Raw genomic sequence first — 21,573 nt, 5'->3', positions numbered from 1 at the left:
TTTCTCAGGTCCTTTCTCTCTCTCTTCTCTTCCGGGACCCCTGTAATGGGAATGTTGGTGTGTTTAATGTTGTCCCAGAAGTCTCTTAGACTGTCCTCATTTCTTTTCATTCTTCTTTCTTTATTCTGTTCTGTGGCAGTGATTCCCACCACTCTTTCAGCTCACTTATTTGTTCTTCTGTCTCACTTATTCTGCTATTGATTCATTCTAGTGTATTTTTCATTTCAATTATTGTATTGTTCATCTGTTTGTTCTTTAAATCTTCTAGCTCTTTGTTAAACATTTCTTGTATCTCCTTGGTCTGTGCCTCCATTCTTTTTCCAAGATCTTGGGTCATCTTTACTATCATTACCTTGAATTGTTTTTCAAATAGATTGCCTATCTCCAATTCACTTAGTTGTTCTTCCGGGGTTTTATCTTGTTCGCTTGTCTGGAATATGTTTCTCTGCCATTTCATTTTGTCTAACTTTCTGTGTTTTTGGTCTCCTTTCCTCAGGCTGCAGGATTGTAGTTCCTCTTGCTTCTGGTGTCTGCCCCCCCCAGTGGGTGAGATTGATTTAGGGGCTTGTGCAGGCTTCCTGGTGGGAGGGACTGGCGCCTGCCCACTGGTGCATGGATGTGGGTCTTGTCCCTCTGGTGGGCAGAAATGTGTCAAGGAGTGTGTTTAGAGGTGGCTGTGAGCTCAGTACAACTTCAGGCTGCCTGTCTGCTGATGGGTGGGGCTATGTCTCCCCACCCCACGACTGCTGGTTGTTTGGCCTGAGGCCTCCCAGCACTGGAGCCTGCAGGCTGTAGGGTGGGGCCCACTTCTTGGTGCCAAAATGGTGACCTCTGGGAGAGCTCACACCAATCAATATTCCCTGGGTCCTTCACCACAGGTGTCCTCGCACAGAGAGAGCCACAATCAACCCCCACCTCTTCAGGAGACCCTCCAATACCCGCAGGTATGTCTAGTCCAGTCTCCCATGAAGTCACTGCTTTGTGCTGGGTCCCCGTGCACGTGAAAACTTGTGTGTGCCCTCCAAGAGTGGAGTCTCTGTTTCCCTCAGTCCTGTGGAGCTTCTGCACTCAAGCCCCACTGGCCTTCAAAGCTAAATGCTCTGGGGACTCCTCCTCCTGATGCCGGACCCTCCGGCTGGGGAGCCTGACGTGGGGCTCAGAACTCTCCTGTGGGAGAACCTCTGTGACATAATTATTTTCCAGTTTGTGGGTCACCTACCCAGTGGGTATGGGGTTTGATTATATGGGGTGTGTGGGTGCGGTGACCTGTGTGTGCTCCCAGTACGGTGGAGGCAGCAATCAGCCCCTGTTCATGGGTCTTCCAGTGGCAGCAGTGGCCCCCATGCCCCCGGGATAGTGGGGGCAGCAACTGGCACGTGCTCCCGTGTTTCTTAGTGGTGGTGGCAGCCCATGCACTCCCGGGACAGCAGGGGCAGCGATTGGCACCTGCTTCCATGTCTCCCGTTCTTTGTTTTCTTGTGCAAAATTGTCTTGGCTATTCCTGGACTGTTACTGTTCTAGATAAAATTTTAATATCGTTGTCAGGTTTCACAAAAACTGTTGCTTTTGCCTTCATTTCTTGAGTGAAGTTAGCTTAATATTACTATTGTAGTATCACTAGCTTCTCATAAGCTTAATTTCTGTCTTTTCCAGCATAGCTGTTCTTCTCTTCTTCAATAGATTCACACTTGGAAGTGTTCCAACAGAATGAGAACCTGACTATCCTTAGTGGCTGATAAAGGCTTATTGCAGTTACAGGAATGCTGATTGTTCCATAACATATGTAACTAATCTGGGTACATTTTGTAGACTGGTGATAAAACACGTCACATCTTAAATCTCTGAACGATGTGCTTACGTGTGTATGTGTATTTATATGTGTGTACACACCTTCAAATAAAAAACAAACAAAACCATCTTGGGCCTTTGATTTGAAGCACTCTGCACTTCCCAGGTGATTCTGCTTCTGTTTTACTGAGCCAGCTACTAAGGGAACCTCAATGCGATGATGCATAGACTTGCCTCAAAACGGAGGATGAAGGGGCGCAGAATATGCCATCCCAAAATATGCCTCTTTGACATAAGGATTATTTTGAGCGGATTATTTTTAAGAAACAGACAGAAGAAAAGCTCTAAAAATCTAGTAGAAGTTACTCATTTGTAGGAGACATTTACATTTATAAGAGAAATTTTTATTTGTAAGTGTATCTTCTAATCTGTGCCAGGAAGAGAAGGATGACTCTAAATCACAAGGAACTCTTATCAGTGGAGAAGATACCCAACTTAAATCTGCATAACAACCTTACTCTGTTTACTGTGTTTTTCCTAGTAACTTCCCATAACTGGCCTTCTCCACCTCCCAACATTTTTCTTGTATCTTTAGCTGAAAAAGGAATTTAAGATGATGGCTTGGGCTATTTGAGGGAGTTAGTTTTCCAGGGTCTCCCCCATGTATACAGGATGTATACATGTTATTTGTTTACTATTTGTTTTTCTCCTGTTAATCTGTCCTTTATTACAGGGGCGGGGTCTCAGCCAACAACCTAGAATGGTAGAGGGAAAATTTTTTTTCCTCACTGACAGTTTGGTGACCCGTGATGGGATCTGCTGAAACACTGTACTTCTTCTGGAGCCTGAAGATAGGAACCCGGAAAACTGGCAGAAGCCAGCAAAGGGTAAGAATTCTTACCAGAGTCACCTCTCTCGGATCTCTGTCTATAGGGCCCAGTAGAGAGAGGAAGGGGAAATTTCACCTTATTCTTTCCAAATTTAGATTCACAGAAGAAAATATTTGTGTGAATTAGTTCCTTGAGCATAAAGACTGGTAAAGATTTTGTTATAAGCACTCTTGTTTTCTGTTGATCCTTTCCCTTCCATAGATGGTCACCGTCTTATGTTGTCTCTGTCTTTTGTGTCATTTGTCACAAGGAGGAGAACCATAGGTCAGATAAGGTTTTCCTTTCATCTTGTTCTTTGTCTTGAGAACTTGGCTTTTTGACTAGTAAGAAAACTCTCTCTAGTCATCACCAGCTGGAAGGTGCTAGTATCAGCCTGTATCCGGCAGCCACTATAGGATGGCAACTCGAAACACATTCTCTTTGTCCCACTGTGCCAGCTCTCAGGGGAGTTTGTCTTAAGGGGTCCTAGTCCATAAGGGGCCTTTGGCGTCTCAACCTCTGTTGTCTTGTTAGTGGTGGAAAAGCCCCATTCCAGTAGTGTCTTGCCTGGTATTACAGATTAGCAGGTTTGTGACTGGAGGTGTTTCATGTTCTCACAGAAAACGTGAGAGATTGTTTTCAGTACACCATTCCTACCACCTGTGACAAAGAAGGTCTTTGCTTTCTTAGGCTAACTCTGGGAGTGAACTTTCTTGACATTATGAGGGTCAGGCTTTTGCACTGTCCTCGGGGACACCTCTTGCATCCACGGTTAAGCCATAAAGAGCCGTACTGGTTTGAGTTGCTATTGAGATTAATATACCATTGAAGATCCTCCTCATCAATGGCAAGATGATGGATCTTTTGAACTGGAAAAACTTTTATAAAATTGGAAAAAAAATTTCCAATTGGAAACTTATAAAATTGGGGAAAAATTCTCATTCTAAGGAATTGTCTTATTAGTACCTATGGAAAGATCAAATTGAAAAGAGGACACAAAGGAGTATGGTGTCTAGCCTTAGGGACTCTTTTAACAAGGTAAAATTACAAAGCCCCTTTTGCCTGCACTTTCAGAAGATCCTACCAGATTTGGAGTTAGAAAGATCAGTGGCCATTCACAACCTCACTCACAAGGACCTTGACTGGATGCGCGGGGGTATTCTTCCCACCCATAATTATACTGCAGTTATCAGAGAAGCCAGACAGCCCCCTAGTGGACCCCCCACCCCCACCCAACTCCCAACCAAGGAAACAGATGACCAGAATTTCTCCCAGGCTCTCCTGCAAATGATCAGGAAATGGATCAGTGGAGGCTAGTGTTCAGAGGATGACAGAAGCAAGAGTGAACTGGTCCAAGGTTGAATTGTACACTCAAGGAGAGCATTCGAAGGCCTTTGCTGAATGCTTTATACAGACTTTACAAAGGTAAATTGTACTAAACCCCAAAGCTCCAGAACATAGTAATTTTATTTCCATCTCAGTTGGAATGGAAATCTTCTCCTTTGGTAGAAATGCGGCTGATTGTAGAGAGAAAAATGATGCTTCTGTAAATAATACACCCTTGTGGATATCAGGTTCTAGTTCTGTTAACTGTCTGAAGTTTCATTATTTTCCTGTAAACTGGACTAGATCCTACTTTCCTCAAATAATCTGGCTATATCTCTTCAAACTAACATTTCCAATTTTCTTCCACTCTTTTGACTTGGAATCACTAAGAACAAATTGTGTGAAGTTCCTAGAAATCTGATATGTCCTGATATAATATTATCACTTGTAATTCTAGTATTATCTTAAAATGTATGTCACAGACATAAACATATTTCCTTGTCAATTGCATTATAACAAAGGCTCATTATATCTTTAACCATGGCTGTTTTTAAGTCTTTTGACATTTATGAAAGTTATTGTTGTGCTTTTGCAAAAGTTATTTCCCAAAGTCCTGCAAACTGAATGTGAATGGACTGACGTAAAGTTCAGAGAAGTGACCCCAGCGGCTCACGTTTAGATCATCTTTGTGCCTGTTGCTGTGTGGACCACTCAGGAAGTTTATCTGAACATCCGATGACATCAGGCAAATTCAAATTGCGGAAGATGCTTCAACCCCAACATCTAGAAATCTGACTGGCAGCCTTCGGGACTCAGGCTGAGTTTATAATTTGACCCAACCACTAACTTTTGTTTTTCTCTTGTTTCCGTAGACGTGCCTCTTATTAAATACCCAACTGCTCGCACCGTATAAGGCTAGCTTCGGGATCCCACCTGCAACACCAGCTCCTGAAATGAGACACAACTGTTTAACTGAGCTGACCTGTCCTCGAGATTAAGAGGTTGGTTCAATGAAATAATAGAGCACTCTATCAACCTAGCTTCTAGACTGTGAAACTTCATTGAACTTTTTTTAAAAATTTATTATTTATTTATTTACTTTGGCTGTGCCAGCTCTTCATTGTGGCATGTGGACTTCTTAGTTGCGGCATGCATGTGGGATCTAGTTCCCCAACCAAGGATTGAACCTTGGCCCCCTGCATTGGGACGTTGCAGCATGGGGGAATCTTTGTTGTGGCATGCAGGATCTTTAGTTGCAGCATGTGGACTTCTTAGTTGTGGTATGTGGACTTCATAGTTGTGGCATGCATGTGGGATCCAGCTCCCTGACCAGGAATTGAACCTGGACCCCCTGCATTGGGAGCATGGAGTCTTACCCACTGGACCACCAGGGAAGTCCCTCATTGAGCTTTCAAAGGCAGGACTGAAGAGGAACAGAATATGCCACCCCAAAATTTGCTTCTTCAGTATAAGGATTACTTTGAGCTGACTATTGTTAGTTTAGTTGTTAGATTCTTTTCCCAAATAGGGCATTACAGAGTATTGAGTGGAGTTCCCTGTGCTAAAGAGTAGGTTCCTATTAGTTATCTATTTTATATATAGTACTGTATATGTGTCAATACCAATCTCCCAATTTAATCCCTCCCCCTCACTTGGTAACCATAAGTTTGTTTTCTACATCTGTGAGTCTATTTCTGTTTTGTAAATAAGTTCATTTGTACCATTTTTTTAGATTCCACATATAAGCGGTATTATATATTTGTCTTTCTCTTTCTGACTTCACTTAGTATGACAATCTCTAGATCCATCCACGTTGCTGCAAATGGCATTATTTCATTCTTTTTTATGGCTGAGTAATATTCCATTGTATATATGTGCCACATCTTCTTTGTCCATTCCTCTGTCGATGGACATTTAGGTTGCTTCCCTGTCTTGGCTAGTGTAAATAGTGCTGCCATGAACGTTGGGGTGCATGTGTCTTTTTGAATTATGGTTTTCTCCGGATATATGCCCAGGAGTGGTATTGCTGGGTCATATGGTAACTATTTTTAGTTTTCTAAGGACTCTCCATAGTGGCTGTACCAATTTACATTCCCACCAACAGTGCAAGAGGGTTCCCTTTTCTCCACACCCTCTCCAGCATTTATTGTTTGTAGACTTTTTGATGATGGCCATTCTGACTGGTGTGAAGTGATACCTCATTGTAGTTTTGATTTAGCATCTGTTCATGTGCTTTTTGGTGATTATTTTTAAGAAACGACAGACACAGGAAAAGCTCGGAAAACCTATTGTAAGGGAAATTTACATTTATAAGGGAACTCTCCATTTTAAGCGTGTCTCCCTCTCTGTACCTAGAAGAGAAGGGTGACTCTAAATGACAAGAAACTCTTTATCAACTTAATTCTGCAAAACAACCTTACCCTTTTCTACTGTGCTTTACCTGTTCCTGTTAACCTCCCATAACTGACCTTCCCTCCTCCTCCATCTTTCTTGTGTCTTTAGCTGAAGAAGGTAATTAAGGTGATGGCTTGGGCCATTTCAGGGGAGTTAAACTCAGTTTCCCAGGGTAGCTCCCATGTATACAGGAGGTATAAATGGTGTTAGACTTCTGTTACTTTTCTCCTGTTAATCTTGTATTACAGGGGTGGGGTCTCAGCCAGGAACCTAGAAGGGTGGAGGTAAAATTAGTTTTCCTCCCCTCTAAGGACATTTAGGAAGTTTCTGAGTTATTAACTATTAAAGTCACAGCATTCTTCTTTTTAGGAGCATAACAATCAATCAACCATAAGCTCAAGGAAACACAACATAGTCCAATGCTAATGGAAAAATGGTATATTCTTAGCTGCCTCAGAAAGGCACAGCACACATGGGTCAAACAGCAAATCTGTGGTGGGCATCAGACCTTTGGCAGGGCTTACATTGCATTTGTTAAACAGGTTGGGTTTTTAAACTTATTTCATAAGTTTATAAGACCTGCTCATTTACACTGGAATTTTTACACACACACACACACACTTTCCACCAATACAACATATATACTATCTAGAGCCCATTTATCTTCTTATGTCAGCTTTGGTTCCATAGTGATCAAATTGTGGCAAAACTAAATTAGAGGTACTGATACTGTCATTAATTTGACTTAGAAAGTTAACACAAAGAAGAACCATCTGTTTTTTAAAAAAAAATCTCTGCTTGCATGTTAAAGGTATACTTCAGCATGAAGAGAGAAAAACACTCAATTACAAGATTTAGTTAAAAAAAGGATAATCCTAGAGGTCTCAAAGCATGACCTATAAATTGAGTCCTCTGTTATGTGATTTTTTTTTTTTAACGGCTATTCTTACACACACTTCAATTAAAAAAAACAAAATCGTAAATCACAGTGGTTCTTAAAAATTCTATAAAATATCAAATTCAAAAATTACACAAAAATCTTACAGCCTAAAGTCAAGAAAAGAAATGTAAAAACAATTTGGGAATGAAGACTTTGAAAAAGTTTCGCTAAACTCAAATATCTTACAAGCTCCATCACCCATCCCCGTCCCGGTGGCCTGCAGGATGGACTTGGTGCCACCTCTGGGCTGGGCCAGGTGAGGTCAGAAGCACTTACAAATAAAAACACGAGGAGCTTGCAAATCCGGTTTGCTGGCCTGGGTAAGGAGTGGGCAGCAGCTTTCAAACTAGGTTGAATTCCCTCAGGTTTAGTTGTAGAATTGTGTCTTTCACAGCAGCAAACACGAAGCGGATATTCTCTGTGTCTGTAGCGCATGTGAAGTGGGAATAGATGACTTTCTCTTTGTCGGGATTCTGATCTTGATAGAGCTTCAGGATAAAGTCTCTGGCAGCTTTGACATCTTGCTTTGGTCCTAGTCATGAGGGCAGTTAGAGGAATAAAAAAGAAAGATCCCAACTCACCACCACGTCCTCCCCAAGTCATTTTCAATGCACTCTTGTTCTTATTTGGAATCCTCCTTTGAGCCATCTTCTCTCTAGAGACTCATTTACCTGGGACACTATTTTTATTATACCTTATTATTAACCTGCAAAAGAGTATTTTAAAGTGTCCCCTGGTATCTAAAAATCATACTTTAAGGAGATTTGTTGAAAAATGACCTAATTTAATTTTCTGATTTGGACCACTTTTGAAGAGGTAATTCTTAAGTGAACTAGGAGAGCAAAGAGAAAGAATATGGGGACTAACATAACTAGTCACCCAAGTCTGACTCTAAAGCTTGAGAGCCGTATACTACATGGCAACGTGGTGAATAAAGGGAAAAAGGAGAGTGCTTAAACACTACTCCTCTAAATATCAATGTCAAACTTGGTAACGTTTCTACACCAGAAATAATTCGCAATAGGGCATAAAGTCTCCTGCCTTGGATAGGTCATGTAGACACCTTCAGCGTCTATCCTGCGTCTGGTAAAGGGCTGCCACACTTCACCTTACACATCAGAAGTGCCAGGTGCTCTGACTGGCCCTGGAAGTGCAAAGGTGTGTCAGGCCCAGTCTCTGCCCTCAGGATCTGACTGGGGTGAGAGCTGAAGGCCGAGAGAGAGCAAGGCAAGCCCAGGCCCCGAAGGGAGCATGAGGCGGGGTGGACTTCCCAAAGGGGGAAGTGCCTGAGCCGGGTCTCAGAGAACAAAGTGGAGTTAGCAAAGGAGCTGGCAGTGTATTCCAGGCATTGGGAGAGGCGTGTGCGGAGGTGCTGAGGTGAAAACACACAGTGATTCAACTGGAGCTTCCATTCAGAGGTGGGGAATGGGGAGAAAGTCCATTAGAGGCAGATCAGGGAGGCCCCTGCGAGCCATGCTGAGAACTCTGAACTGATGCCAGGGAGGCCAGGGCAGCAAGATGGACACTTACTTACCGGTGTATTCTGGGAAATAGCTAATTAGATGAGAGTACATGATTTTCTCTTCCAAAAGATCCTTCTTGTTTAAAAACAAAATCACCGATGAGTTCAGAAACCAGGGGTAGGTGATGATGGTTTTAAATAAGGCTTTGCTTTCCTCCATGCGGTTCTAAGTGAAAAACAAGAGACTTAGGATAAATTAGAAAGAAAAGCAACGCTTCGGGAACAACATACCAAATCACTGGCTCCACCCATCCGTCCTCCTCTTACCCAGCTGCCGTCTCCAGGTCGCTGTCCTTGCTGAGGCTGCCGAGCAAGTGGGGTCTCCAGCCGCTATTTCCCTGGTCCCCACCCTCTCATTAATCACCCCCTTCCGGATCTCCTCTCCTGTAGCACCCAAACTCTTCTCTGACCCCAAAACACAGAAGGATATAAGAAAGGCTTCTGTGCAACTTGGAAAAAGCAGGTTCAAACCCATAGCTGACGGGAAGTTTTCTGTGTATAACTACTGGGATTACCAAGTTGGGGCAGTTCAGAGGTGCAGACCGACCTGAGACACACTTTAATTGGGTGTGGGCTTCCAGGCTGGGTGTCAGGAGGCCGGTGACAATGAGAGGAAGGAAGGCTCTTCCGGCAGGGCCACCGCCCTTAGGAATGCTGGACGCTGGCAGAGAAGGGAACTAACGCTCCTGAGCACCTGCCCTGCACCATGCTTGACACGTGTGTAACACAAGCGAGCTCCCCAAGGGGAACGGGTCCCCTTTTTATAGGTGAGCATACTATCGTTCACAACATTTAAGTACTTTTCCAAGACTGTATAATAGTACAACCTAGTGGAAGCTACGTAGAAGGACAGTAATCATTTCTGGCCATTAGACACTGGCAAGAAAATATTAAGTGATCCTAATTTATGGAGAGCAGACAGGGCACATACAAATCTTATCTGGTGACAAATAATTGTTCTGGCTAGCATTCCGCTCTCAAGTATTTCTAAGAGGAAAGAAACACTTTCCTTCCCTCCTTTAGAGTGAGAAACACGAAAGCCCAGTGCACCGGCTCCAGAGGGACACGCCCTAAATTTCTATTCCTACAACTCCCAACTCCTGGGCCCATTATCCTACTCAGTACGTTTCTGGAGATCAATTCTGGAATTTACTACCAGAAAGGTAACATCTCACTTGTTTTTAAAGCTTCTTTAAAATTTATTATAATCTTACCAATAATGATCTCCAAGAAAATACAACATATGAAAAAACAATTCCTCTACGGCATAGTGCGTGGATGCCACACACGTCTACAACTAGGATGGAAAAGTCTGGAGTGGCGACCTAGGATTTTTCAGAGAGGAGAAAATATTTAATTTCTAGGCACATCAGGGTAAGGTACTTACCCCTGGCACACCTGACTAATCCTTTGAGTTTCCCGAGAAATGTCCTAGGTAATTCCTGAGACAAATTTGGAGCTAATTTTTCATATTGGTAACTCAATACCTTCACTTTTTAAAAAAAATCTCTCCACTGGAAGAGCTGGGCAGCCGCCAAGATTTCTATTCTTCTTTGCACAGTGACACTAGTAAATGGGCTAATCCTCCACTAATAAGCTAATGTAACTGTGCTCCTCAGAGAAATGTCTGCTCTCAATAAATACCAGATAGAATCTGTTCATAATTATGGCCTAATCCTGGAAATAATTCTTTATTGATTTACTTTCATGCCCTACAAGCAAGAGATATTTCTACTGTAAAAGGTCAAGAGGTCTTGTGCAAAGGGTCAGGGAAAAGACAATGGTTATCACACAGAAAATACCCCCAACCTCACAAAGAAGTGACTGCAACGGTTCCCCTCACTTTCCAGGCAGATCCAGCTAACGGAGCTCCCCCAGCCAGCATCATGGCCACTCTGCAGAGGACACTGAATGCCTGACTGGGGTGGATCAGTCCCAGCTGCCCTGAGCAAGTCCCTTCCAGGGAAAGCAAAGGGCAGATGCTATCCCAGCCGGGCCCAGGACAGCTCCAAGCATATGGCAACACTCCCCATGCCAACTCAGCTAGGGACCTAATGTGGGAGTGCCATGGGCCATGGAGGCTGGGAAGCCTGTTCTCAGATGAAGTTTATTAGAAATGGTGTTGTTCAACTTTGGCTGTATATTAACATCCCCAGGGGGGCATAGTGAAGATACCCCCAACTCAAAACCAGGAAATAGGAATCTCTACTGTAGGGTCCTAAAGATTCTTTTTTTTTTTTTTTTTAAATATGCAGCCAAGGCTGAGACCCATGGTTTTGAGTGGCTCTACCCTTTGTAGTGCATTAGATTAGATCCCCAAGCTCAGGCCACACACAGCACCAATTGAATTAATCTCTGGGGTTGGCCCCAGCCGCCACGTTTTTCTTTAAGGTCCCTTGGGGATTTTAGCGTACACCTGAGTTTAAGAACCAGGATTCTAGGTTAGTGATTCTCAAATTACCTGGGATCTTAAAGATCCTGATTTATTCGGTCTGGGTTGATTCAGAAGGTGTGCATTTCTAACAAGCACCCAGGTGACGCCTGTGCTGTTAGCCCACAGACTTCACTTTGCAGAGCGAGGCGATTTAACCTAAGGGATAGGGTCTAATGCCAGAGGTGGCTGGCTTCTTGCAAACTGCAGAAATAGGTTTCTGTCTTCCGCAGCTAACTGAATTCCTCACCCAGCATACCTCATTGTCACACTCAGCGAGGACCTGGTCGTATTCACTCAGAGCAACCAAAAAAATAATGGAGGTGACGCTCTCAAAGCAGTGAATCCATTTCCGTCTTTCAGATCGTTGGCCACCAACATCCACCATCCTGTTCAACAGAAACATATGACTCTTTGGGGAAAAGGACATGGAAATCACACTCTTTAGGGTCCTCAGTAATTTTTAAGAATAAAAAGGGATCCTAAGATTAAAATGTTTGAGCACTGCTACTTTAGACAATGAGGAACCACTGGATGTTTCCTAGCAAAGGAGGCACAGAATGTAAGTGAAGTTACTGAAGATGTGTGCCGAGGTCACTCAGGTGGAGCCTGCTTGGAGACACTGGTTAGGAAGCTGCTGCAATGGTCCAGGCAGAAAGCTCAAGCATCCACTTGGGCACTGCCCTAACCACCAGAGAGTGCCAGGACACCAGACACAAGAGAGTAGAAATGCAGGTAGGCAGGCAGGCTTCAGGACCACGGGGCTTCCTTCCAGCCCTCCCCCTTCTGGTTTCACTGGCTCCTCCAGTTAATCTACAAATCCTTTCTGCATTAGCTGGATGCCACCAGCTTATGGAAATGAGTCCAAGGGGCCTCTCTAGAGTAGAAAAGCATGTACTTCAAGAGTGCTGGGCCCTGTCTAAAGGGATGGCTGCTACACCACTGCAGCAACTGCAGCTGGACAAAGACGCAGCCTCGCTATTGGACCAGATCCTCCAACTTTTCAAGAGAAACTATCCCGCAATTTACCAAGAGATAGCAAATGTTTTAAGCAAAATAGCCCAGTCTTTATAAATATTGGCTCAAAAATGTTTTTAAACGTCAGTGGGCTAAAGAGAATACATCTGTGGACCAGAGTCAGGTTTTGGAAGTTGCAAGCAGCAGTTGATTCTGAAAAGGTTTGGATAAATTTATGGGCACACAGGCATAGGGCATGTGCTTGCAGAGATGCAGAATATCAAGGGGCTCGATCAGAGGGCTCCCCCAACATGACAGTGCTCCAGAAGCACTGAGATGCAGGTGGGGTACAGACAGGACCTGGACACGGCAGGACTGTACTTACGCTGTCTCAACTAGACAAGCGTGTGTAACAATTATTAGGAGGAACAAGGGAACTAACAGATATAAAAGTCCCTTGAAATCTGCAGTGATAAATCTTGGAGAAGAGAATAGGAGGGAAGAGAAATATTCAACAGTATCTTCACTCTGTGGGTTACAGAAATATACATCTGTGTGTGTGTGTGTGTGTTTTACACATAAGAATCATTCCAGACATCAGTAGGGAGTCTCTTCTTCTCTAAGGGGAATAGAAAGGTGTTTTTCTCTCCACTGTAGGACTTAAGACCAACCACAATTCTAAATACCCTGTGATGGAGAGGGCCAATATTGCCCTAAGAGATGGAAGCCCTTTTAGCAATAACACATTTAAGACTCCATTTGGGGACTTCCAAGCCTGGACAGATTCTTAACGGACTATGTCAGGGTGACAGACTTACCGAAAGATGATGTTTTCCAAATCAAATGGGTACTCAATGATGCCGGTTGTGGGCACTCGGACACGAAGCACGTCTTGCTGCGTTGGCACGAACGATGGCATGGCGATCCGGTCAATGTCCGTCAGGTAACTGATGTTAGAGAACAAGATGCTGAGAAGGGAGAAATGCCCCTCCAGGGAAGTCATCCCAACTCACAGTGACCCTACTCAGATTCACGGATTTATCAGTGACTTTCGTGAGAGCCAACACTCCAGCCCTCCTACAACTGTGTGGAGAGAATATGGATCAGAAGCCTTCGTGAGCCTTCTGGGAAATGTGCAGATCTCGCCTCTCTTCCTGCTGGTTCTCAGCTCCATCACTCTGGCCAGTGAGGGAGCCAGCGGGGCCACAGGAGGAGGAGATTGGAACAGGCCCTCTGACGTCTCACATGTCCTCCTCTCCCCAAAGGCCCTTCTCCCTCCCACACGCCCTCATCCAAGAACATTACAGAATGTAGATGCTGTTCTTGGACACTTGGCTCAATGAGTTAGTCCAATGGGAAGTCCTCTCAAAATGAGAAAAAGTTCCTTGTTACACTGGGAAACTGAACACCTAAAATAACCCAAAGCTTGTCTTGGATTATTTTTGGCCAAATATTAAAGCCCTAAGCTTAAGACATGTCACTTTTTCTGTGGTAAAACAAGAGGACACTACTTTTTTTTAATCTTAAGGCCTTTTAAAGAGGCACTTCTACATAAATAGCTGAGGCCCCGGCCAATGACGGCGTTGGTGACTTGGAGCCCCCTGCAAAGAGAGGTGGCCCCGCCTTCTCCCCCCAACCCCCTCCACCCCTCACCTACCCCCTTACAGGCAGAGCTCACCTAGGTCTGCTGGCGCTGAACACGTGGCCTCAAGGGGAGCCAAGAGGTAACAGGCAAACCCTATTCCTGTGCAGCCCTCAGCGCAGGAAGCAAACCACTGGGTCAGCCTTCTGTGACCCACACCCCCATGCATGGCCCCAGGGCTTATCGTCATGGACTTCCGTTTGTGATATTTTGATTTACACCTGTCTCGTTCCACTGGACTGTATGTTCCTTCAGGGCAGAGAGCACCAGTTGTACCTGTAGCCCTTACCTCAGTGCCTGGCACACAGCAGAGACACATCACATTTTTGTGAAATGCATACCTGTCCAAATAAGCACACAGTACCAGCAGAGTGGATGACAACCACTGACCTGGACCAAGGAAGTGTCCAAGTGCCTGGGATCTTGCCAGTTCCAAAGGCAGGGCACTGTCCGGGTCTGTGAGTGCCGTTTTCTCTGTTGTTGCAGCTCTGTCCACCACCCTAGCCACTCCCCACGTTCTTCTCAGTGGACTTGCCCCAGTTTTCAGGGCTCCACTGAGTTCTACAGCAGGCCCAGGGGCTCTTTTCCGAGTTGATCTACATCAAGAGCCCCAGTCACTCCCCAGGGCCTTCACAGAAGCAAATGACACAGGCTGTCCCAGGGAAGGGCCAGGGATGCCTTGGCTGGCTTGGCACCGTCCCTGGCTCCCCAGCTGTCAGAGGCAGTCTGCCCTCCTCCTGGGGACACGGCCTTCCTTCCTGCGAGCTGTCTTCTATGCTGATCCAACAACGTATCAGGGCTTATTTTACTTCCTTTTCCTCCTTTGCTGCTGTGCTGGACCTAAATGTTCCTGTACTCAGATTGGTTGTGCTAACCTGGATTAATGTCACTCAACACTCAGCCTGGGACAAATGCCAAAGGGAGGCTAGTGAAACTGAGGAGGTAAGATTCTGGTTTCCTTTCCTGCCCACTGGCTTGTCCAGATGATGGGTGAATTACCCACCCACACCAGCTCGAAGGGCAATGACAGCACCTGAGGAGAAGGGGATGGGTCTGGGGAAAGGATTCCAGGGCCTTCAGAGGGCGGAAATGACGCAGGGCAAGAGGGAAGGAGCTGAGTTGCAGAAGCAGGAATCCTCACCCCTTCAAGAAGGACCATGACAACTATTTGCCCAGTGATCTGGCTGATGGAAGCACTGCCTTGGGAAATTCTTAATAAAATCAAACCCTGTGATCTCCGTCGGAGAGTGTGCACGCAGTGGATTACTGATTTAAAACTAGAGCCTTATGGATCCCAAATATAATGTGTAGGCAAACAAAGGGCTCCCGGACTGAGCTTTCGCCATGGCTGGGCCCGCAGAGCCTATCTCGCCCACTAGAGGGCAGCACCAGATCAGCCACTGATGGGTGTATTGCACTGCGCTTCTAAACTCTGATTTTAGATTTTAGGGCAATTGGACCTGCTGTCTACTGATCAGGAACCCAGAAAGCAGAGGGATATGGAGAGGGGGAAGTAGAAGCCAGAAGCAGACGTAGTCCTGGTTTAAATCAGATAGTTTCAGCACCCCAAATGAGATCAGTCCCACCAAGGGAAGCCCACGTTTGACTTACCCTCTCACTGAAAAGGACAGAGGCTTAGAACTTGACGAGGAAAGGTAGATATGGGCAGGGAGAGCTATCTGGGGCTCCACAGGGGGACTGAAGATTTCAGGAGGTGGGAAGAGAGGCAACTGAAAGTAAGAGTGGGTTACAGACGAGCAGAAGGGAGGTAGTGTGGCCCCCGGGTGCCTCATTTTAGCAAGTAGCTCATTTCTCCGCCCTTGCAGTGTGGCCGTGCCTGCCTGAAAGCACCCTGGGTGGCCCAGCCTGGGGCTCTGTACTCACTATCTGGCAGAGTCTGACAGCTGGTATTCCCTCCTCCTGTCATAACATTCCTGGATTCCCGGGTCCTGCCAGAGCTGCTTGATGGCCTCCACCTGGTCCCTGGAGAGAGCGGAGACCTTGTCTACGTCCACTTCTCTGATCAGCTGGGCATTTTCCTGCTCAAAGGAAAAGAGAACCTTTCATTAGGCAAAGGAAAGGAAGCCAACATACTGATGACTTGGGGACAAGACCTGCCCTGGTCCGTGGATTAGGGAAGATGTCCCTAGAGGCTAGGGTGTGGTGGGTGCTCTCCAGAAGAGCTGCTCACAGCCAAGCCACTCCGTTGCAGCCTCATTGGGTAGAGATGACGTGGCTGCTTAACTCAGTGGAGAGCGCCAGAGAAGGCCCAAGACCTGTGGCCTTCGGTCCCAGCAGTACCCCGGGGGCCAGTTTCACCAGCATTCAACACCCAGTTGCGAACAGAGAAACACGGGAACGATTGATCATCATTGATTATCATCGTACTAACAAACATTACTTCCTCGTTAACATGCAACTCATGTTGAATACGTGTGTAGCCAATGGAACAATTTAAAAGTAACTTTATTGTTAGTGGCATACCAAGGGTGGGGTAAGCGGGTCCACCCCAGTGCAGGAAATAAAGGAGTGCGTCATCTTCAGATCATTGAAAAATAACACCACCAACAATCATCAGTCGGCTTTCTTTCTCTTCCCTTTATTTTTTAAAAGATGTTTTAATAGCCTTTACTTTTTAGAGCAGTTTTAAGTTAAGAGCAAAACAGAGAGGAAAGTACAGAGAGTTCTCATACAGTCTGCTTTTTATTATCAGCATCACTAATAAAACTCTTTCCCACTGGGTGGACCACACCCAGCGGAACCCTCACACCATGCCACTGACTGCTCTAATAGTATGTTTACTATTCCATCACTAAATTATTATTGCTCTAATACTACTGCTTTATTCCAGTAACTGTTAAGATCATTATTGCTGTAATTATTACTGTTACAGCAGTTATCATTTATTACCCACTTAATAAGTGCTCAGGGCTCTACATATATTATCTCATCAACAGAAGGCAAGCCAGAGGCCAGAAATCTTTCCAAACCTTAGCAAATAGAAATGATAAGACTGGCCTGTATCCGCAACACATCCTTGTGTTGGCCCCAGAGACTCAGCATCCGATCCCTGGCTGCAAGTTGCAGCAAACAAGAGAATCCTGCTGAGGGAGACAGGAGCCCGGCCTCGTCTTCCCTCTCCCATCTTGCTGTATCTCACAGCAATTACATCATGCACTGGCAGCTGTGAGTCAGCAAAGCAACCTTTGGCAGCTCTGATCTCCTGCACCCCTTGAAAAGTCACTCTCATCTCGCATTTCTCATCATGAAACCCAACAGGAGGTTGGAGGAAAGGGAGATCTTATAGATTCACTTGACTCAGGGAAAAACCAAGGGCTGTGATTCAATCAACACGACTTTGCCCTACGTCCATCAAGAGGGAGTACAAACTCTTCCCCTAGACTGTGGGATCCTCAGGCAGGTAGAGGATCTTTGCAGAGTCTCAAACAAGGTCTAGGCAGTATGGGTCAGTGGCAAGTGCCTGGGCGGGGAATCGGGACCCTGAATTCTAAGTAGTTCAGTCGGGACTTTTAAGGAACCCAATAGGTTCCCTGCCTCAGCATGGTCATTTGTAAGAGGAGCCAGGGATTTTCAATGGGAACCTGATTTATAAAGTATCACCCAAATGTAAGCAGATCTTGCCTTATTATTGCAATAGACGCCTAATAAATATTTCTTGTTTGCCAAAACAGGACACAGTGACAGCCCTTACACCAGGACTTCTAATCCTGCCCAGTGGCACATTTTGTGCCGTGTGCCCTATTGTTAGCCAGAGAGAACAATAAATGGAGAACGTGGACAGTGTCTCAATGTAGCAGGAGTGTCTCCCGCTTCCTCCCCTCCTCTCGCCACTCTCCCACCTCCCAAATATGGTCAGAGGGTCTCCACTGGAGGACGAGGATGACAGAGCTTCCCAGGATACCCCATGTGGCCACACCAGGCGTGGTGAGGGCGCTGACCTGGGCGTAGCTCTAAATTATCTGTTTTCCCGTCTTCGTGACAAGTCAGGAAATGCCACAAGGGCAGAGCCAATGTCTTACGTATCCTTACATCCCAGAACCTCATGCAGTGCCTGGCAAATAACAGGTGGCCTCTTTGGATGCAGGTGCCCAATAAACATCTGTGGTGCACAGAAAACTGTATCTCTCTAACGGATAACCATGGGAAAATAACAGTGAAAGAACACTAGAGCAGGATGATGGAAGCCTGTGCCGGGCACGGTGGGAACACGGAGGAGCTGGGAGACGTAAAAGCCTCCCTAGTGGAGGAAAGGCTCCGGTGACTCCTGGCCAATTGGTCTTAACCACTCTGCCCCTGGTACGGTCAGCATCTTTGCTTGTTGCTTGTCCGCAACACAAGGCAGGCCTCTTGTGTTGCTTTTCTACACGTAACTGTTAAATTCAGCTTACCTGCTGAGCGGTAGCCCTGTGAGAATCATCAGCGATGTTACAAATATTTCTACCTCTCCTCCTCACAAAGGCAATGAAGTACTGTACTCTGTGATGAAGGAAACGTAAGTGGAAGCAACATCTGTCTGTTTCAGGAAGAAACTTTAAAGAACCAGTGAGTAATTCACCACATTGCCTTTTGTCTCCTGTGGTGATGACCATGGGATAAGATAGAGCCTCCATCAGCCAGGCTTCCTGAGTGACGATAATGAGCTAACACACCATACTGCATATGGAGCACGAGTGAGAAATCAGCTTTAATTAAGTAAGCTACACTTTGGGGGGAGTTTGTTACTGCAGCATAACCCACTCTATCCTGACTGATACATGTTGCCATGGATAAACCCAGTGTTTGGCTCTTCCAGTAGATAGAAAAAGTGGATCCCAGTGAGATATTAGAGAGGAATACAGGCTTCTACATAGGCTTCTTGGGGGAGAGGTGGAATTTGGGGAAAAGACATAGACCTGGGATTTCGGGTAACCAGGGGAATTCAGCCAGGTGAGAAAAACATACTGTCTGTTCAGACCAGCGAGGGGATTTGGGTGGAATCCTGCTTGAAAGAAGAGGAGAACAGAGGGTCCTTAAAGACCCAACAATTGGGACTTTGGTTTGGAACAGACTAGACTTAAGGCTTCTAGGGAAGCCCTGGATCAATTTTTTTTAAACCTCTTATTTTGAAATAATTTAAGACTTGGGAAAAGGTGGGGAACATGGTACAAAGAGTTCATCTCTGCCTTTCCAGATTGCCCAAATGTTCATAATTTCCTACCTTGCTTTATCATTCTCCCCACTCCCTCCACATGTGTTCGTACACACCCACACCTGCACGCATAACTCACACATATATTTTTCTCTGGAAATATCTGAAGGGAAACTGCAGACACAATGCCTCTTTATCTCTAAAGACTTCAGTGTTATTTCCTAAAAACAGACATATAGAACTTCCCTGGTGGCGCATTGGTTAAGAATCCGCCTGCCAATGCAGGGGACACGGGTTCGAGCCCTGGTCCAGGAAGATCCCACATGCTGCAGAGCAACTAAGCCCGTGTACCACAACTACTGAGCCCGCATGCCACAACTACTGAGCCCGTGTGCCTAGAGCCCGTGCTCTGCAGCAAGAGAAGCCACGGCAGTGAGAAGCCCGCGCACCACAGGGGAGAGTAGCCCCCGCTCGCCGCAACTAGAGAAAGCCTGTGCACAGCAACGAAGACCCAACGCAGCCAAAAATAAATAAAATTTTTTTAAAAAACAAACATATATAATCATATATAAAGGTCAAAATCAGGAAACTGACACTGACACAATACTGTAATCTACTCCTCAGACCTATCCAAAGTTTGACAGTTGTCCCATAAAGGTCCTTTATCTGCCCAGTCTAGGCTCACATATTGCATTCGGTTGTCTCTTTAGTCTCCATCTATCTGGAAAGGCTCTGCAGTCAGAGGAGCCGTTTGTGTTACTCTGATCAAGAATGGCCTGACAAGGATGTGTTCTTTAGTCACGAGTCATCACAAGGATGGCTGGTGGAGAGAATGGCACAGCCGAGCCCCCAGAGTGTGTTCCAGGGGCAAATATTACAAAGGGCAGAGAGCAGTGAGGCAGAGGGTGACCTGGTTTTTAAATAAGTTGTACTGAAATACGAGATGAAAGACTTCTACACGTTAACAACGTGTGTTTTTAAAAAGTGGGGTTTTGTGCAGATTTCCCTCTGACTTGGCTGGAGAGTTTCATACACAGAGTGTGCGCATTTTTATCATTATGTTCAAACCACTTCTACAGTGCACACCGTCTGAGAGCAGGGAGTCCTTATATAATGGGGAAAATTTTGTGTCAGGTAGTTGGGCTTTTTCATCTCCTGGAAAGAGAGAAGAAATGTTCTAAGAGGATCAGATTGAGGGAAGAAATGTTATGATTTGGGCAGGGGACAGGCCGAGGCTGAGGGGGCTGACATCTAAGTGGAGAAATCCAGGAAGCAGATGAATAAAATGGGTCTGTAGTTCATGGAAAGGTCCTCGGCTAGAGGAGCGTATTGAACTGAAACTGCCTAACTCATGTATTTCTTTGAAAAGAAAAATCACAAAGCAGTAAATATTACTGGAGCAAATAGAGCAGATGCAGAAACGCAAACAGTTTCTCAAACACTGAGCTCACATCTGGCTTTTCCTCTCTTCCTTTCTCAGACAAAAGCACCATTTTCACTGCTCTGAAGAAAGAAGAACACAGAAACCAGATGTCCTACATGTGCGTTTCACTCAGTAATTCCCAGGGTGACAGTGGAAGGAGCTGCTTTTGAAGTGTGGCCTTGCTGGCTTCACACTTGGATCCCCGGCCGCCTGGGTGACAGTCGCTTTCGAGCCCAGCCAGCCCCTCTGGCTGGAATCCAGGGCCCAGTGGGCAGCCCCATTCTCCACCAGGTCCTCACAGGGGGAGCCCGTACACCATTAACCGCCCAGCACTGCAGGGCCCAGAGCCTTCTCACCGACTAGGGGAGACTGTTCCCTAGTCAGAAGCCAGAGTTCCTGTTCTTTCATCAGATACTTAATCATTTTCGTTAAAACCTTTATCCATTAACATATTCTAGATAATAAAAGCCTAATTTAATACTATTTCAAGTGTCTACTATCATATGCAGTACCTCAAAAGCTTTGTAAAAACAAATGAGATTAAAACAAGATTAAAAATGAAAGTTCCCTGTAACATAATATTTCTGACTTTCACACAATCACTCCTCCTTGTTTTAACATCTACGTCAAGATCCAGAACTACACTACATATTCTATCAAACTAAAATTAGGAAGTAAAATTTCAGTGCTCCGGGCTTCCCTGGTGGCGCAGTGGTTGAGAGTCCGCCTGCTGATGCAGGGGACACGGGTTCGTGCCCCGGTCCGGGAAGATCCCACATGCCGCAGAGCGGCTGGGCCCGTGAGCCATGGCCGCTGAGCCTGCGCGTCCGGAGCCTGTGCTCCGCAACGGGAGAGGCCACAACAGAGAGAGGCCCGCATACCGCAAAAAAACAAAACAAAATTTCAGTGCTCCATAACGATCAGCTTTGAAAGCATCTCAAAAATTGCATTATAAAGAAAATGCTGGTAAACTATGCTAGAGAAAGGAATGTTTTCTATAAAAAACAAAGAACTTCTGCTTCTGGTAAAGGAAGACTAGGACATTTAGATCAACTCTTCCACTAAGGACAGCTAGAGATGGTGGACAACATATTTTCAAAAGTATGCTCAAGAATAATCAGGAAACTAATGA

General features: G+C 45.4%; 1 protein-coding gene and 1 long non-coding RNA gene across 3 annotated transcripts in view; one reads left to right on the top strand and one right to left on the bottom strand.

Moving 5' to 3' along the window:
- The first annotated feature begins 324 nt into the window (after positions 1 to 324).
- LOC113620021 (uncharacterized) lies at positions 325 to 20,924 on the top strand. Of its 2 annotated transcripts, XR_003432626.1 has the most exons (4): positions 325 to 944; positions 2,522 to 2,675; positions 4,856 to 4,984; positions 20,499 to 20,924. It is a non-coding gene; the product is annotated as an uncharacterized LOC113620021 (long non-coding RNA). The 2 variants fall into 2 exon arrangements; XR_003432625.1 differs by having other exon boundaries at positions 325 to 2,675.
- GNA14 (G protein subunit alpha 14) overlaps positions 6,768 to 21,573 on the bottom strand; it is a 194,572-nt gene continuing 179,766 nt past the window's right edge. Inside the window, exons 3-7 of the mRNA XM_027105653.1 lie at positions 15,754 to 15,908; positions 13,046 to 13,174; positions 11,530 to 11,659; positions 8,852 to 9,005; positions 6,768 to 7,849 (exon numbers count right to left, since the gene is read on the bottom strand). Of these exons, the coding sequence (XP_026961454.1) occupies positions 7,659 to 7,849; positions 8,852 to 9,005; positions 11,530 to 11,659; positions 13,046 to 13,174; positions 15,754 to 15,908 (759 nt within the window). The 3' untranslated portion in view covers positions 6,768 to 7,658. The remainder of the gene's footprint in view (positions 7,850 to 8,851; positions 9,006 to 11,529; positions 11,660 to 13,045; positions 13,175 to 15,753; positions 15,909 to 21,573) is intronic.

This window comes from Aethalodelphis obliquidens, unplaced genomic scaffold (genome assembly GCF_003676395.1).
Source record: "Aethalodelphis obliquidens isolate GAN/ISIS:26980383/991018 unplaced genomic scaffold, ASM367639v1 scaffold7, whole genome shotgun sequence".
Lineage (NCBI taxonomy): Eukaryota > Metazoa > Chordata > Mammalia > Artiodactyla > Delphinidae > Aethalodelphis > Aethalodelphis obliquidens.
Note: the sequence above shows the minus strand (reverse complement) of the source record. Positions and strands in the feature narration are given on the sequence as shown.